Genomic DNA, 19,855 nt, shown 5'->3' on the forward strand with positions numbered 1-19,855 from the left:
CCACATAGCAAACAATCACATTTCACGTCAGATAACGTAAGGAGACCAACTGTGCTTTTTTTCTTAGCTTAGCTTACATTATCATAAGTCAGCCCAACACCATCACCCACATACAGTTTTTTAGACTTAGCCCATACATGACATTGTAAAGCAGGAACAAATATTGTCTCTGGACAGCCGCACTCTGAACAAATTGTAGCCTTTTATTAAAAGAAGGACAGCACTACAAGTCACAGCAAAATAAAATAAAACCTGACCCTGACGCATTTCGCACTGAAACTAGTGCTTAGTCATAGCTAAAAAATACAACAAATGATATCAAATATATATACAACCTTAAGGCTTCATTTCCACTGACGTTTTTACAGCCACCTTTCTGAGCGTTTTTTACAGCTTAACAACGCCTGTCCATGTTATTCTATGGCATCATGCCCACATAGGCGTTTTTGAGTTGCAAATGGCATAGGCGTTTTTGAGCTGTAAAAAAAACGCAGGACCAGGGCGTTCTGAAGCTCCAGAGTAGAGCTGTAAAAACGCCAGACATTAAAAACCGCTCAAAAACGCGCACAAACGCTCAAAAACGCTACCGCTGCGTTTTTGAGCTCCAGCTCCCAAGAAAAAAATATATATATATATATTTTTTTTTTTTTACAAAATAAACATGGACAGGCGTTTTTAAGCTGTAAAAAAGGCTAACAACAGTGGCTGTAAAAACGCCAGTGGAAATGAAGCCTGATGAGACCAAACAGCCGAAGATCAAAGAAAACAAGTGGTGTCTAATTATCTAATTAGTAATCAAACCAATAAGTGGGTGAGAGGGTCTTAAACAAAAATGTGCTGATTAAGGCCCCTAATGCACAATAGGCATTTAGCCTTGGTGTATGGGGCTCCAGTGTGTAGCCAGGGACAGAGAGAAACTCTATGAGAGTCTGACAGCTGCACTCAGCGCTACTTACATTAAGGGCAGTATTCAAACAGGCTCCTGCCATTCGTCCCTAGGCCCATACTGTCCAGACTGTTCAGACACCTAAGTGTCCTGTTCAGCCTTAGCAACTACCAGACTCTCAGACTTTGACTGGCCACTGGCAGCGGGGCTGGAAGGCACACCTGTGCCGTCTGCCTGCAGCTAAACGCTTGAGCCCCATGCGCCAGGGCTAAATGTCCAGTGTGAAATGTGGCCTAATGCCACGTACACACTATCGGCTTTTCCGTCGGAAAAACCTTGGATGTTTTTTCCGACGGAATTCCGCTCAAGCTTGGCGTGCATACACACGGTCACACAAAAGTTCTCTGAACTTTTGACCGTCAAGGACGCGGTGATGTACAACACTACGATGAGCTGAGAAAATTAAGTTCAAAGCTTACGAGCATGCGTTGAATTGTTTCTAAGTACGCATCGGAATTTTGTGCGTCGGAATTGCTACAGACGATCAGAGTTTCCGATAGGAATTTTTTACGTCGGAAAATTTGAGAACCAGCTCTCAATATTTTGTTGGCGGAAATTCCGACAGCAAAAGTCCGATGGGGCATACACACAGTCGGAATTTCCGTTTAAAAGCTCACATCGAACTTTTGCTGTTGGAATTTCCCAACGTGTGTACGGGGCATTAGAAGAATAAAATAAATGAAGTGCCTGTGTTATTCACAGCATTCAGTAATCAGATTAGACATGCATTTATCCCCTCCATTTTTTATAAAGAAGGTCTACCATAGAAAGTAGCATATTTTGTTATTTAGACCAGGCGTAACTAACCAGGTTTCCCTCAGAGGTTACTAGGGGTTCCTTAACCAGTGGGCAATGACAAAATAATGTACTGTCCACAATGACTATCAATGAAAGGCAGCAACTTCCCAGTGACAAGCCTTGTAAGGGGTCACCACTTCTCTGATCACCAGCACAGGGGATAGAGCTTGTTTCCACTGACCACCAATGTACAGGGGCATTTCTTCACTGACCACTAATATAAGGGGGTACTACAATTTTCACAGCCTGTGTTACTTTTTTTGTATATTGTGTTAATTTTCATGATTATTACTGATATACAAAGCAAGGGAGTGTTGTAAAATAATCGGCTTTGGGTGTCAAATATTCTAGATATGTAAAATTCTTTATTTTTGGATTTAAAACATACTGATCATGCTATTTTATCATAAAATGTTGATTTGATTTGTAGCATGAATTCTCTAAGATAGGAAACTTATTTTCAGAGTTCTTCCAGGGTAAAAAGGTTGAAAAAGGCTGTGTCAGGCTCTGCATCTCAACCCAGAACCTCTGCTGTGTCTGTCGATGTCTCTCCTTGCTGAGCTACCTGGGATGCTGGACAGCACCCTGTTGGATCCATTGGACAATCCTGCCCTGTGCCTTGCTTCTGCTGAACTTTGAACTCCTTGATCCCCCAATGAACCTCCTACAGAATTAATGCTTTTGCACTTCTGGTTTGCCAGATTATTGTACTCTCTCCATCCAATATCTTACCCTTGTCACTACCGACCTTTCCCTTGTTTACTGGCTACACCTCTGCTCATCCCTTCCTGCTTTTTCTGCTACTGGACTGCGGCTTGCTCACCTCATAGTAGGGCTATCCTGAGGACCACCACCTAGTACTAACATGCAGCAAAACCCATCTCCACCATCAGAAGCTCTGGTGAACACCGTACTTAGACCCTGCACTCAGATGAGCCCATGTTATTCACCAGGATTACCTGTGTCTGTACTTATGTAACTGGACGGTGGGTGCCTCTCTAATGCTATAGTGACTGACTCACTACTGAAATGCAGCCTACAATCTGCTTTTAAACCCCCTTGAACACTACTTGAAACACACTTTTAGCACCTAATGCCACATACACACGATTGGAAATTCCGACAAGAAAAGTCCGATATGAGCTTTTGGTCGGAAATTCGGACAGTGTGTATGCTCCATCGGACTTTTGCTGTCGGAATTTCCGCCAACAAAAGATTGAGAGCAGGTTCTCTATTTTTGCGGCGGAAAAAGTTCCCATAGAAAATTCCGCTCGTCTGTATGCAATTCCGACATGCTTAAAAAAAAAAAAGCCGAAGGCTCTTTACCGAGATCGGAGATGCAGGGTGTCAGACTGACACCCTGCATCACCGATCGCCGCGCTGCGCGCCAGCATGTAATCCTGCAGGACGTCAATAGATGTCCAGTCAGGATTACAGAACCACTTCCCGGACGTCATTTGACTATTGACCGGGCGGGAAGTGGTTAAAAGCACTTATTCTGATGAACTTCTAAACACTTACTTTAATGGCAACACTTTACTTTTGAATTTGTGGACTGCATGTCGTTTTTATTTTATTTTTTCACATTTTTTATACTGATGAGTTTAACATATGGTATATGAATGTGTTGATTTATGCAAAATTAAGTGATATGGCACAGTAGCACTTTATCCCATAGAATCTATTAGGAAGTGCAGCAAAAAACGCTTTTTTTAGACTGAGGTAGAGTGGTCAGACTTACAGTCAGGTCCATAAATATTGGGACATTGACACAATTCTAGTCTTTTTGGCTCTATACACCGCCACAATGGATTTGAAATTAAACCAACAAGATGTGCTTTAAATGCAGACTTTCAGCTTTAATATGAGGGTATTTACATCCAAATCAGGTGAACGGTTTGTATATGTGCCTCCCACTTTTAAAGGGACCAAAAGTAATGGGACAATTGGCTGCTCAGCTATTTGCATTCTGTTGCTGTCAACTCTCAATATAAGATCAAAAGAGCTGTCACTATCAGTGAAGCAAGCCATCAGGCAACAAAACAAACCCATCAGAGAGATAGCAAAAACATTAGTGTGGCCAAATCAACTGTTTGGAACATCCTTAAAAAGAAAGACCGCCCCGGTGAGCTCAGCAATACCAAAAAAACGGAAGACCACGGAAAACAGTGGTGGATGACCGAATAATTATTTCCCTGGTGAAGAAAACACCCTTCACAACAGTTGGCCAGATCAAAAACACTCTCCAGGAGGTAGGTGTATATGTGTCAAAGTCAACAATCAAGAAAATACTTTACCAGAGTGAATGCCACAAGATGTAAACCATTGGTGAGCCTCAAAAACAGGAAGGCCAGATTAGAGTTTGCCAAACAACATCTAAAAATACCTTCACAGTCAGTTCTGGAACAACATCCTATGGACAGATGAGACCAAGATCAACTTGTACCAGAGTGATGGAAGAGAAGAGTATGGAGAAGGAAAGGAACTGCTCATGATCCAATGCATACCACCTCATCAGTGAAGCATGGTGTTGGTAGTGCCATGGTGTGGGCATGTATGGCTGCCAATGGAACTGGTTCTCTTGTATTTATTGATTATGTGACTGCTGACAAAAGCAGCAGGATGAATTCTGAAGTGTTTTGGGCAATATTATTATCTGCTCATATTCAGCCAAATGCTTCAGAACTCATTGGACGGCGCTTCACAGTGCAGATGGACAATGACCCGAAGCATACTGCGAAAGCAACCAAAGAGTTTAAGGGAAATAAGTGGAATGTTATGCAATGACCAAGTCAATCACCTGACTTGAATCCGATTGAGCATGCATTTCACTTGCTGAAGACAAAATTCAAGGGCAAATGCCCCAAGAACAAGCAGGAACTGAAGACAGTTGCAGTAGAGGCCTGGCAGAGCATCACCAGGGATGAAACCCAGCGTCTGGTGATGTCTGTGCGTTCCAGACTTCAGGCTGTAATTTACTGCAAAGGATTTGCAACCAAGTATTAAAAAGTGAAAGTTGGTTTCATTTCATTTCAAATCCATTGTGGTGGTTTATAGAGCCAAAAAGACTAGAATTGTGCCGATGTCCCAATATTTATGGGCCTGACTGTAAATTGTTTTCTGTGCCCGTTAGGGAGAGTCAATTATTTGAATTGTCCTGATCTCCAATCTCACCAGAAATGAGAGTGAAGGGAAACCCAAACTTTTTATTTGCTACTACCACAGGAATACAGGGGGAGGGGGGGGGGGGTTACCAATGCAGGAAAGTTGTCCCAGTGACAAATGTCTATAAGGGATTATCCCTCACATTGAAAATATGAGTCTATGGGACACAATGAGACACAGATCGGGGGGAAAAACTGAATGGAGTTTTAACCCTTCCCTACTCCATCCAAAATGAAAAAGAAATGTTTTGCCCTTAGATCTATATTTGCAAAACGTTACATTTAGGTAAATGTAGAGTTCTAGGTTCCACCTTTATCTGACTGAGAAAAGGTAGCTTGCAGTCAAAGCCAACCACTGAATACAGGGTACTGTAACTAATGGGTAAACCTTGTCCTTGTCTGTTGCTCTCATCCAATGATTTATAGACGTTGGCACAATATTGTTACATGTGCAATCATGTCCAATGCTAACCATACAAGCTATGCCAGATCATCTTGCAGTAAATGAGAACGTAAAAGAGCATTGTACCTCCTTCGCTAGTCGTTCCATCAACCGGCATCTGTTTCATGTGATTCCAACAGTACACAGAGCTTACAATCTAAACAAACACAAAAAAAAATAGTCACGCTTAACATTTCAAAATATATATACATGCGCTTTAAATTCAACAAATTGCAAAAATGTTTACATTCCTTTTCCAGTATATTTGACTTTATCATTGGCTGTCATCTTCCTTTGGTAAGTACCGACTACGCTGTAGATTGCAGTGACCAATAGCACACAATCACTTAGAAGCCAAAAGTTGTAAAGATTTTTTACCATGAATATATATATATATATATATATATATATATATATATATATATATATTTATGCTGCACAGGTGTTCATTAATCCAATACCGTAAGCTTATTTGAAACAGAATATGAAACTGTGGCACCGACTTCAAGAATTTAGACCAAATTAACACCTCATGCTTTCCAAAACTGTGCATAACACTGACAGGGTAGCAGTAGAACAATACATTTCTAATCAAAAAACAACTCATCATTCAAGTCTCATTTATGCCCCATTTCTGTGTAATGTATTAAAGTGGAACTACAGCCATAACTGTTGATTTGTAATGGGGAGGGCTGGAACCTCAGTCAAGTTTCTATTGATGTCTGTAAATGTTACAGGTGGATTTTCCCTGGCTAGCTCTTGTAAAAGTCATTGGGGCAGAAGTGAAGACAAATCTCCCAAATGGGAACAAAGGCATCAATAAAGTTCGAGAGAATGAAGAATAAATTAAATAAACTGGCAAAAGTTCTAACCTTCCCTATTCTAGTAAAAGTCTAAGACAAAAGTTTTGTCTAGGGTTCCCAAGCAACAATCAAATGAGAAACATGCATTAGTAAATCAATGAATGCATAATTTGGGGACAACTGATCAATGCCAGAAGTCAGCCGAACCTTGGAAAGGAGATCAGTTACAAGACATAGGTAGCCAACTGCCTCCTGAAAATAGAAAATGCAAAATGCCCATGTACTATGAATTGCGTGGTAGCAAGTGTCAGAATTCCATATCTTGGTGATCATTCCAGGTTAATGACTGAAAGCATAGGCCAGGGATATGCAATTAGCGGACCTCCAGCTGTTGTAGAACTACAAGTCCCATGAGGCATAGCAAGACTGACAGCCACAAACATATCACCCAGAGGCAGAGGCATGATGGGACTTGTAGTTTTGCAACAGCTGGAGGTCCGCTAATTGCATATCCCTGGCATAGGCCAATGGATCAGCAGGATAGCCAGGGGCCAACATTCTCAATTCACTATTTTCATAGAATGAACGTTCTACTTTTAGAGCAACTTTGACAAGCTCATGCATAGAAGACTAGTTACCATATTTCTCAGACGAAAACAAATTCAACAGTTAGAATCTTGTTTGTTTCCATAAAATTCGACAAAAAATTCCATCCTTCGTAATTTAATTATGTGGTACCTGCAAGGCTAAAAGCCCATTTTGTTTCTGTCTTCTGCCACATCATACGATTCACTACATCACCTATTCCAACTGTTGAAATCATTTCTCTTACTAACATTGGCCTAGAATAGCAGATTGGCCTACATGCACAATGTGGCCATCTTTAAGCAAAAGCCCTGGTTGGCGAGCACACAATAATATGAGCTGATCAATATTAATCCCCAGGTTACAGGAAAAACTATGCAATCAGCATGTCTGCTGTTCCTGGAGGTCATCTAGCCTTGCACCTACTGGAAACATGAACAAAGTGCTCAAGGATTGATGTATTTTTATAACATATGAAGGTTCCAGTGTTAGAAATCCCATAATATTCCTCTGCAATGGCATCCCTTCCCATGACTAGAGCTGAGGCTTTTGTAAACAGGATGTCAAACCCAAGCACCAGAACAAATCAAAACTAATGTAATATTGTGAATTACGTATTAGGACATACGGCAGGTATAGACATGCTAGGAGACACTTCCTATGACTCACATTGGTCTCCTCAATGGAGACAGACAGAGATCCTTTCTGCCATTACTAATTATTGGGGGAGCAGCATGACAGAGTACAGAAAGTAATGAACTGGGACACGTGGCTTGAGAATCACAAGTTATATTTAAACATAGGTCATTAGCATGACTATGGAAGCAGATAAATAAGAATATTATTATTAACTATATGTAGTGCTACCCCAGTAGGAGATGCTGATTTTAACAGATTCTTACCCAAACAGTGCAGTATTTACCAATCACACAGGCCATTCACTCTGGCTTCATTAAACAGTCTAGGGCAGGGGTATTGATATAAAATTCATGGAGGTCTGATCTTTTCTTCCAGCAGAGGTCAAAATTGTATGTTTGTGCAATGTCTCAGATCCTTCCCATCACAGCCCCCCCCCTATTTTATTTTACAATCCCATTCTTACGTCAGTGTACTCAGTCCCCCACACATCAGAGTCCCCGATTTTACATCAGTTTCCCCCACACATCAGAGTCCCCAATTTTACATCAGTTTCCCCCTAACATTAGTGTCCCCCTTTACACCCCCCAGCAGTACTGCCCCCCAATAACATCACCCCCCACAGCACTGCCCCCCTTCATATCACATCTCCCCTTACCTCACCAGCGCTTGCCCCTTCACAGAGCACTGCTCTCCTTTAGATCTCCCCAACAGTACTTGCCCCCCTTTACAACATCACTGCTCCCCTTTTCCACCACAATAATGTGTTCTGCCCACTTCACATCTGCCCCTCCCCTTTAAATCACCCACACACACACAGACACCTCTTCCCCTCTATGTCCTCTTGCCCATGATCTCCTACCTTACACATGGCGGGAGGCACAGCAGCACCTAATGGAGGGCGGGATCAAGAGCTGCTGGGGTAACATTCCATATTAACAAGCTGATTATTGGTTGCTAGGACCACCTGGCATAGTTAACTAATGCAGCTCATGCGCTTCATCCAATGCAGGTGTGCCTTCTGCTCTCCGTTCATTGCTTTCCAAAGGGGAAGGAAGTGGTTTCTATATGGCATGACTGTAGGTCCAGACGGGACAGTGGCTCGGTCTGGATCCGGACCGCGGTCCGCCATTTAGTGATGCCTGGTCTAAAGGATGTCTTTTTATGACTTATTGCTTGTGGAACAGGAGAGAGTTTAGTGGCTGACTTGCAACAGGATCACACTCTTTACTAGGTGAAACCTCTTTGAACAGTTCTTAGGCCAGAAACAAAGAGGAAGGCCAGAACTGAGATGTAAAAGCTGTCTCAGAGGGAGCTACAAATGGCACCCTAAAAGTAGAGCAGCACACAGTCAATAGGATCCTGAGCTCAGTCCAGTACTCACAATGTCCCAGGGCAGCTACACACATTCCAACCCTCACTAGGCACTCTTCAGACCAGATCCCTAGGTGAAACTGTATAGTTAGCTTAAAAGGTAATTAGGAATAGCTCCCCAGCTCTGCTAAAGCTGGGACCTTTATGAACATCAGCAGACTCTAGCACAACTGCCTCAAATGGGGCAGCAGTCCCTGAGGTTTAAATTTATTTAGCAGTGCAAGAACCAGGGCTGCTCCAGACCACAGGCTATTTACGTTCCCTCCCCCAGGATTGGCTGGAGCACAAAAAATATTCAAGCTGCGGCCCATTTGACTCTCCTAGCCCTATATGTTCTGGGAGCCTCCAGAATGCAGGGGGAAGCATGTGAGATCTATAATAGCCCAGAGTAATCAATAGCTGCTCCAATGAGCGAGTACAGAAGAACAAAAAAGAACAACATTTACCTATCATAATAGAAACCTAAAGGAGGGTGCTATATATAAATGAAAACAACTGTATTAATAACAATACTGGAACATAAGTGAGCAAAATAATGTAAAATAAAAGAACTAGCTAGTGCAGTCTAGGAGCAAGGAAGTTTTCTGGAACCACATTAAAGCTCAACACCAGTGGTTGAGGTCATTCAGATCTGGGCATGTGTAGCTGGTGTGCAAGTCAAACAATTGTATGGAAGCTTACGTACAAGACTGCATTGGAGGACATTTAAAGCTGAAGTCCATGCAGATATAAAACCACCAATCCACCAAACCACTAATGTGGTTATGTATCAATTTAAAAAATTCATTTTTCATACTTTAGATGCAACTATTGTACGTCACAAATATTTCTTGTCAGCAACCTTCTGTTTGGCAGCTTAAAGACTGGGAGAGAGAAGTGGTGCAGTGCTGCAGATATGCATCTAGACAACATGCTAATAGGAAAAATCAGTGTGACCCGAAGAATTATAACCCATGTGTAGCTGTTCCTTCCCTTTCCATTTGGAAGGCTAATGTGTGTTTTTGACCAAGGTCCAGGACATGTTATTAGACAGGGGTGTATGTATCACAAAATCAACTACATGTATTTGCAAATACTTTGGCAAGTAAAATACCGCCCATATACAGTGGATATAAAAAGTCTACACACCCCTGTTAGAATGTCAGATTTCTGTGATGTAAAATAATTTGACTACTCAATTGAAAAACAATTTGGGGGGGGGGGGGGCGCGGGAGTAAAAATAAAAAAACAAAAAAAATGTGGTTGCATAAGTGTGCACACCCTCTTATAACTTTAAAACTGAACTGAATTAAGCAATCACGTTCAAACTCATGTTAAATAGGAGTCAGTACATCATTTAAAGTGCCTCCGATTAACCTTAAATAAAGTTAAGCTGTTCTAGTGGGTCTTTCCTGACATTTTCTTAGTCACATCCTACAGCAAAAGCCATGGTCCACAGAGAGTTTCCCAAGCATAAGAGGGATCTCATTGTTAAAGGGTATTAGTCAGGAGAAGGGTACAAAAGAATTTCCATGGCATTAGATATACCATAGAATACAGTGAAGACATCCATCCTCAAGTGGAGAAAATATGGCACAACAGTGACATTACCAAGAACTGGACATCCCTCCAAAATTGATGAAAAGACAAGGAGAGAACTGGTCAGAGAGGCTGCCAAGAGGCCTACATCAACATTAAACGAGCTGCAGGAATATCTGGCAAGTACTGGCTGTGTGGTACATGTGACAACAATCTCCCGTATTCTTCACGTCTGGGCTATGGGGTAGAGTGGCAAGACGGAAGCCCTTTCTTACGAAGAAAAACATCCAAGCCTGGCAACATTTTGCAAAAACACATCAGAAGTCTCCTAAAAGCATGTGGGAAAACGTGTTCTGGTCTGGTGTTATCAAGGTTGAATTTTTTGGCCATAATTCCAAAAGCTATGTTTGGTACAAAAACAACACTGCACATAACTAAAAGAACACCATACCCACAGTGAAGCGTGGTGGTGGCAGCATCATGCTTTGGTGCTGTTTTTCTTCAGCTGGAACAGGGGCCTCAGTCAAGGTAAAGGGAATTATGAACAGTTCCATATACCGATCAATATTGGCACAAAACATTCAGGCTTCTGCTAGAAAGCTGAACATGAAGAGGAACTTTATCTTTCAGCATGACAATGACCCAAAGCATACATCCAAGTCAACAAGGGAATGGCTTCACCAGAAGAAGATTAAAGTTTTGGAATGGCCCAGCCAGAGCCCAGACCTGAACGTGATTTTAAGGCCTTCAGTAAACAGCCAATAAACTCTGCTGATGAACTGCTAAAAATGTCCATGTGTGCATGGATACATAGGATAACATAGATGGGATTTTAAGGCCTGATTCAAATCTATGCAGGTTGCAGTTTGCACATTGCAGGTGCATTTTGCATTTTTCAATATACGTTTTTGATCCAAAAAAGTCCCTGGCCCTTTCCATAAAATGCATAGATGTGAACTACATCCAAGGAAACCATGTTAGATGGACTGTAGCGTCTTTCTGCAAAACTGAAAATGCACTAAAAAATGCATAGGTGTGAACCAGGCCTTAGGGCAGATAAAAAACGCCCAAACTCACAAAAATGTTTTAAGGTTTTTTCACCTTAATGCATTAGTGCCCTAAGCCCCCCCCCCCCCCGAGCCACCATTTACTTAACTGACCCTTCGAAAGTCCCACGCCTTGAATGTGCAGGCTTCTGGGCTCATTTATTGGTTGATTGATAGCAGCGCAGCCATTGGCTCGCGCTGCTGTCAATCATATCCAATGACAAGGCGCGCCGGGGGGGGCGGGGCAGAGTGATACTGTGAGTGGCTATAGCCGCTGGCTGTATCACGGGAGCACGCCCGCAATAACTTTCCACCATGTGAGAGAGCTCGCACAAAGGTGGAAAGTTCTTGTGGGGGGGGGGGAGCCGAGACAGCCCCCACTCTGTGCAAAACAAGCTACACAGTGGAGGGAAGTATAACATGTTTGTTATTTTATTTATTTTTTTAATTCTCTTTAGTGATCCTTTAACAGAAGCAGTGTACATGAGGCCTAAAAAGAAATAAAAAAATGGGTGTTTGCCACATTTATCTAAATTTCTCATTAAAACGTTTAAATCACAAATTCTAAATAATGTACAAATGCTGTATTTTAAATAATGATCAGTTAAGAAAAAAAAAATGTTGTATCAAATATTTACAGTAAATATATATATATATATATATATATATATATATATATATATATATATATATATATATATATATTTATTTATTATGTGATAACAAGAAAAAAATAGATATGTAAACACAGTATTTTTTTAATATTTAAAATGTGTGGTTTAAACCTTTTTTTTTTTTTTTTGAGAAACTATACAGAAATATCTGTGTTTAAAAGGTAAAAGGCTAAAAAAACACTATAAATCATATCTGACGTATCTACCCCTCTCATCTGAGCTGTAGCATTTTGAGAACCAATAGCGAGTAATTGAACATTAAATTAGCTCTTCTGAATGGCCACTATCAACTGCCATGTTCAGTTGTTTTTTTTTTGTTGTTTTTTTATTAGTGGCTTAAGGATCAATGCGGTGCACCTGTGAATAATGTTAATTTCTAGAATTAACTAGACAAATCACCTGCTAAAACTATGAGTGGTCTCACTCTGCTTGATAGTTTTTTCATCTATTTGACACAGAATGCAGCAGCATTGGCATTCCTCCTACATGGTACACATGGCTTGGAGCTCAGGTGGATAAATTCCAAGTAAACTGAGCATTCCTATCACGCAATAGAATAGCACTAGCCTCTAAATGAGTCAAAGCCATTTTACAACGTGAGCCACCTGCATTAATGGTACCGATGTGGTTCTGCTACAAAACGCAAACATTTCTAGCAAAATAAATAGTGCAGTTTATCAACCTCACCTTCTCAAAAAAGTTTGTATCACACAAACATTTTCTAAAGAGTTGGATGTCCGATTCCAGCGAGTCTCCAGACGTTTGTTGGCGGGTTAATGTTAGTACTCCAGAGGTACGACAGAAGCGTAGAAATGAGTTCTGATTAATTGGTGCTGTACAGAAGTCAAGAGGAGGGATGTCCTGGGAACTGAAGAGGAAGGGTTAAATTAATAAAACATATAAAAAAAAAAAAAGAAGAAAGATACGTTTTCTGGCTTCCCCCCCAATATCCTCACTAGCATCTGATCTACGTAAAGCGAAGAATGGTATTTCTCAGTGTGCCTGATCCACCAAATAGGTTGTCAGTGATGTTGTAGAATTAAATAAACAGAGCTCATTATCTCTATGCAATGCAATTGGAAGAAAACTGAATTACCTCCATGGATCGGTGTGTACAGAGCCAAGCATGGAAGCACTCCTACTGACCGGCTTACTGGAAGGGAGCAGCTCTGTACGTCTGCCACTGGTAAAAACAGACAGCGCCTCAAGGGAGCTCAGCATTGTTTAAGTAGTTATAAACAAATGAGACTTTCATAACACAATGTACCAGCAGACACGGACGTGCTTTTGTGTCATACCAATGGCAGTGTGCACATCCCTGATAGAAATGACACAGGCGCAGAACGAGGACTGAGAGTAAACTGTGAAATACCAGGCAGCACAGAACGAGACTCCCATACATTGGGGACTTTTTGCTTTGTCTGAGACATAAATAGTTCTTACATCACGTCTGCAGACCTGCTTTACTAATACATAACCAGGAAGAGGTTTGCAGGGATACACACCAGTCCTCGCTGGGGTTTAAGAAGCATTAAAGTATTCACATAAGTCATGATGTGCTGCGAAATGTCTTTGGGAAACTGTTAATTACATTTATCGGGCTTTAAAGACCATAAAGGGGTACTAAAGGGCAATAACAGGCAGTAAAATGTACTTTGAGTGTAAAATATTTACACTCAAAGCACATTATGGGTAGACTAAAGCCTAGCATACACTACTACCCCCACTGGGTTGAAAAAAAAGCAGCTATACCAACAACCCAATGTTAGTACAGCAATCTCCCCTGCTGTTCTGACAGGGGGCAGCCCCTCCACCAGAACACTCAGGTCAGCACTCTTAGCCACTGGCTGAGAACACTAAGGCCCCGTACACACGGTCGGACAAAACCGATGAGAATGGACCGAGGTTCAGTTTCATCGGTCCAAACCGACCGTGTGTATAACCCATCGGTCTGTTTTCCTTCGGTCCAAAATTTTAAAACATGCTTCAAAACCGAACCGATGGACCGCTGCCCGATCGATCCATACCAATGGTTAGTACAGAAAAGCATCGGTTCAAAACCCGCGCATGCTCAGAATCAAGTCGACGCATGCTTGGAAGCATTGAACTTTGTTTTATTCAGCACGTCGTGTGTTTGACGTTACCGCGTTCTGACCCGATCGTTTCTTGGAACGATGGTGTGTACGCACATCAGACCATCAGGCCACTTCAGCGGTGAACCGATGAAAACGGTCCGTCGGACCATTCTCATCGGATTGGAACGACCGTGTGTACAAGGCCTAATAGGGAGCTGGTCAGCAGACCTTTTTCGGCCATGAGCCTTTGACAGAAGCTGGCCGAATGTTGGCCACTTTTTATTGAACCGGCTGATGCCGGCCGACGTTGGGCCTGTTTGTACTAGGCTAATACAGGCCATACATGATGCGATTTTCTTTCCTCTAACCATGGGTTGAAGAAAATAAAATTGTTTGATTCCCCCCATCAACACAATGAGGTTTATTTACTACAACTTGAGAGTGCAAATTCTGGTACAGCTGTGCACGGTAGCCAATCAGCTTTTAATTTCAGCTTGCTCAATTGAGCTTTAACAAAAAAACCTGGAAGCTGATTGGGTTCTATGCAGAGCTGCACCAGATTCTACAGTCTCCAGTTTTAGTAAATCAACCCCAATGAGTGTTGATGGGGGCTATTGTGTTCCGCCAGCCTGTCCATACATAGGTTGAAATTTGGAATGAATTTGGAATTTCAATCCATGTATGGCTGGCTTTAAACCAGCATTTCTCTCGCCTTTTATAGTCAGTTATTGCCTGCTTGGGCATATATAGGGAAAAGGGAAGGGGGGTGGGTATCGCACACTGGAACCGACAAAGAGCATGGGCCAGTGGGCTGCTTAAATACCCTCCTCCGGGCTCCTCCCATAAGTTCAGGACACCATACTGGCATTCTTATTTATGGTCGTGGCCGTATGACCGATAGAGATGTGGATCACAAACACGTGTCAAGACTTACAACATAAATAGTCCTAAAGTGTGCCTTGGTGGTCTGGGCGGTATGCCAAGAAAAGAAGGCAAAAAGACTCAGATAGGGGAATAGCTCTTAATTGATTCTTGTGGTTATTGAGCCAGCTTGGTGAAGGGCTTGTGCCATTTCTTCCTAAGGATTTGGGATATGTGGCAAAACAAGTGGACTTTCATCAACCTAGTTTCTTGATTACGTGGTCCAGTACCCAATGATGGGAGGCAGCTGAGGCTGCTCCAATGCAGAAGGAATGTCCAGAGAACTGACTGGGGTTGAAGCCCAAGTTTCTTAGGAGGATTCTGTCATGCTTGATAAACTTGCTGCCACTCATGGGGCTGGTTAAAAAGGGTAGCAACGAACTACCATCAAATTGGCTGGGTAGATGGGACAGTAGTTGGTCGAGCAACGTCACTGGGCATCAGGCTTTGTTAGTATGAAAAGGGGTTGATGTCAACCCCCGGGGGACGGTTTGTTGCGTTGAGATGAAGATGAGATGAAGGGTGTAATCATTCGGAAAGCAAGTCAGGTGGCGTCGGAGCAGTGTCAGACTGCCGTAGCCACTGAAGGTATATTCACTAGGTCGTAGGAAACCGTAGATGGCCGCTTGGATGACTAGGATGGGCAAAGCCCCAAAACGGAGAACGAGTAAGGATTTCAGACATGTGCCTGAAGAGGGCACTCATGATATTTTTGCCACCGACTAGGGGTTGGTGCTTCTGTATGCCCCGTAGGAGGAACTTGACTGCATGGGCCGAGAATACTGACAGTTTACCGGGGTCCTGTAAGGACAGGAAATGATGGACACTGACTAGGTATAGCTGTGCAAATACCATTGTATTCTATAGGGTCTTTGCTAAAAAAAACATATAATGTTTGGGGGTTCTATGTAATTTTCTAGCAAAGAAATTATGATTTTTACTGGAGAAATGTCAGAATTGGCCTGGTGGCAAGTGGTTAAATTTGCCTTCTTGCAAGAGCATTACCATTACTCTGTGTGATTTTAATATATCCAATGTTTGACGTTATTACACAATTTGGAGTCTTATTTTCTTCCACATATTTCGGATTCTGGGTCTCTGGATACTTGGAACATTTGTGATTTGTAATACTTGACCCCAGGGGGTTTACTGCTTTATATGCCAAACACTAGAGTGTGAGGCAATTAATGCTGGTGAGTGTACATCTAATTGGGGAGTGGGGACACGATAGTGATCACGTGGGGCGATGTCGGATCAGTCAATCAACTGAACTTCTCATCACGAAGATACCACTTTGTCTTTATTGTCTCATTATATGGACTGTTTTCATATTTTTCATGTTTGCACAGCACTACTTATTGGGTGTGTAATACTTATCTATGCATTTTTTATCACTTAGCGCCACCATTTACCTTTTAACTTACATTTGTTAGATATGGTTTCTCACAGTTCTTACATAGCTATACATCGTGGCTTGAGATCAGAGCACCAGTATTGGTCATGCCACAAGATGATCTTTTTCCCCCATAAAATGAACATCCCCTTGTCAGCAGAAGAGCAATGCATGTTGGCTTACCCCTGTCTAATCTGTGGAGAACAGCAGACATATCCCAAAGGTTGTCCATGTCATCCAATGGTCAAAACAGTTTATACATGTGTAGTGCAATGTATCTGCATATGGCCTGGTCTCTACTCCTGCATTGGGATTATTCATATTCTATTACAATAAGATCATAAATATTGCTATTCACTGTGGTCAGACCTGCGTAGGTGTGACTTGTCACAGAAATGCCAGGAGGCTGCACTGGAGGAAAATTGTTTCTTACAGACCCTCCAGTTGTTGAAAAAACATCATGGTCTTTGTTAGCCAATGAAAGCTGGAACCCATATTTATGGCTGTCTTATAAATACACAAAGTCTTTGTTTTTTAATGCTGTTATCCAATAAAGTGAACTTGCACTTTGCCCAGAGAGGGCAAACAAAGGGCTTGGCTTAACTGCAGCCCTTGACAGCTGTGCATACTTTTTGTCAATCCCTGATCGCCCCTTCTGTCCATGGAAGAAGCCCCCTGCAAGCTTCTTGGGAGCTTACACAAAGCAGAAGACCCTTTCCTTGACACCATGTGACAGGAATGGGTACCTAAGTGACCAATCACCAAGCACTAGAGCTGCTGTTGTGTGGAATTCATTTCCATACTCAAAGTATTGGTAGGTCACTTTGTTTCACCAGGCGAACAGATCGGTGGAGAAATTTGATGGAAAATATTCTATGTAAAAGTAATACACAACGGAATAGCAGCAGCTTTACTCACTTGCTCAACAGATTGACCAGTCTGCTGTGACCATTCCGAATAGCGAGATCTACTGGAGTCTCTCCTTCTGTGTTTACTTTGCTCAGTGCTGCCCTTCCTCCAGGCAGAGAGATGAAGTAATGTGACAGTTCCAAGAGCCCTAGTCTCATTGTTAGATGTAGGAGCGTCTCATGGCACAGATCCTCTGGAAAAAAAACAGAAAGCAAACATTACATTACTGACCTCTGAAAAAAGAGAAAGCAAGTCCATTCATGGGGCAGGACAGTGGCTTAGTACTTCTCGCGGTCAGGACAATATCCGCATGGAGTTTGCATGTTCTCCCTGTTCCTGCCACTCTCCAAAGAATTTGCTGTGAGGTTAGTTGGCTTCTGCCTAAACTGGTCCTGATATGTATATGTATGCATTAGATTGTAATCTCCTTGAGGGTAGGCACTAATGTGAATGTACAATATGCACAGGGCTGCCCTTTTTTTGGGCTGAAAATGCCCCTTCAGCTTATACTCGAGTCAGTGTACCTGGAAATATTGAGAGGCTGCGGGCGTCCATCGTTTAAAACTCGCGGTCTCCTCTTGTCCCTTCCGTGATAGGCGGAACTCTGCTGAGAAACGCCTATCACGAACATTCTCTCATCCTCACCGATCCCAGCAGACACGGTGTTCAGTGTTCCGCCAATCACGGACGCCTTTTCATCCTCGGACGTCCGTGATTGGCGGAACACTGAACACGGTATCTGCTGGGAAACTGAGTCCGAGGATGAGAGAACGTCCGTGATAGACGGAACAGTGTCAGCTGAGAAACGCCTATCACGAAAGGGACCAGGAGGGGACCGTGAGTTTTAAACATTGAATGGACGCCCGCAGCCTCTCAATTTCAGGTACAGTGATGACGATGTGCACAGTGACAATGGGCACAGTGACGATGGGCACAGTGACGATGGGCACAGTGAGGTTGCAATGGGCATAGTGAGTCGTGCAAATGGGCTGTTGATCCTCTTTTCCTCTTACAGTGGCTGCTGCATTCTCACCCTAGGCTTATACTCGAGTAAATACGTTTACCCAGTTTTTTGGGGGTAAAATTAGGTACCTCGGCTTATACTCGGGTCGGCTTATACTCAAGTATATACGGTAATACTATGTTGAATAAAAAAGAGAATTCATACATTAGGTGTATGCAAGCTTCATAGTTAGCTGTGTTTCTTATTATTTTTATGAGCAGTGATGAAAAGGAACCCGTAACAAACAAAACGTTTATTAGCTCATTAGCTCATAAAACGGCTAGTGCTCATCCTGAGGAAGCTTTCATCTTTCTTTCGCCCTTGTGAAGGACAGCGCCATCTTTGTTCAGGCATCCTCGAGGTTCAGCATCTAACCCCTGTACTAAAATGCTGGTCCAGAAAGGACACAATCCTGGGAATCCAATGCCTGTACAGTCTTTATTACTTTGCCATCTGTGCACGTTAGTCCACACCTAGGATGCTGCCTTTCAATTTCTGAGCTGCTGTACAGATACATCATACAATCATCCATGTGATCGATCACTGGGTAGAAGAAATATGAATAAATTACAATAAAACCTTGGTTTGAGAGTAACTTGGTTTAAGAGCATTTTGCAAGACAATCTAAATCTAAATTATTTAATAAAATTTCGACTTGATATACAAGTGATGTCTTGATATAAGAGGAGCGTCATGTCACAACTGAGTATAAAAGAGCAGAGAGGCGCCTCCAAGTGTAGCAATATGGTTGCATTTAATGAAGGTACAACATTTAGTAACATATTGCTACACTTAGAGGCGCCTCTCTTCTCTTTTATACTCTGTAGCTCCTGCTGGATTTTGCTTCTAATCCTCTTGTGGAAGCTTCCATTTGTGGAGGGACATTTTATGATTACACAACCTGGTCACATTGCTAGAATCATTTTATATGGACTATAAACTGAAGAACCTATGAATAAATGGTTGTGGAACAAATCATTTGAATTTCCATTATTTCTTATGAGGAAATTCGCTTTCATATACAAGTGCTTTGGATTACAAGCATGCTTCTGGAACAAATTATGCTCGCAATCCAAGGTTTTACTGTAGTTGCATTTTTTTACTTTGTATTTGACGTCATATCTCCTGTAATCTCCTGCACAGTTGAGCTCAGACTGGGAGAAAGAGGGTTAGGACTGGGAACCAATCAGGTGCACTGCATGCAAGGAGCATGGTAAAAATCTTTTCAGGAGGGTGGTAGATCTTTGGCTCATTGGCTGCCAGACATTCAGGAGGTGATCCTGTGGCTTCCTGAATGTGTTTTTCTTATTTATTTTTGGGAGGGGGCATTAACCTTTTTTTGTTTTTATCCCAAGGGTGATTTCGTTTTGATATACATTACAACCACGAGCCTGCAGTTGCAGTACAGTCCAATTGACCCCAATGGGTGAGGTTGACCGGCAGTGCCACCATCAAGTCAAGCAAAACATTGTGGCCGCCGCATGTGTACCACCCTGTTCAGCTGCAAAGTTGGGATTTAGGTGGGTGGTCGGGGTGGGTGGGGCCATACAAATGCAGATTACAGATTT

At 42.3% G+C, this 19,855-nt stretch overlaps 1 protein-coding gene across 5 annotated transcripts in view; it reads right to left on the reverse strand.

The window, feature by feature from the left end:
- The window catches only part of ARHGEF28 (Rho guanine nucleotide exchange factor 28), a 355,169-nt gene that overhangs the window by 189,363 nt on the left and 145,951 nt on the right, over positions 1-19,855 (reverse strand). For 4 of the 5 annotated variants that reach the window (XM_040341440.1, XM_040341441.1, XM_040341443.1 and 1 more), the window contains exons 5-7: positions 17,294-17,477; positions 12,674-12,854; positions 5,438-5,507 (exon numbers count right to left, since the gene is read on the reverse strand). In XM_040341440.1, coding sequence (XP_040197374.1) covers positions 5,438-5,507; positions 12,674-12,854; positions 17,294-17,477 — 435 coding nt within the window. Of the gene's footprint in view, positions 1-5,437; positions 5,508-12,673; positions 12,855-13,082; positions 13,341-17,293; positions 17,478-19,855 lie in introns of those variants that run through there. The other variant, XM_040341444.1, reaches the window with a different exon arrangement.

This window comes from Rana temporaria, chromosome 1 (genome assembly GCF_905171775.1).
Source record: "Rana temporaria chromosome 1, aRanTem1.1, whole genome shotgun sequence".
In the NCBI taxonomy this organism is placed as follows: domain Eukaryota; kingdom Metazoa; phylum Chordata; class Amphibia; order Anura; family Ranidae; genus Rana; species Rana temporaria.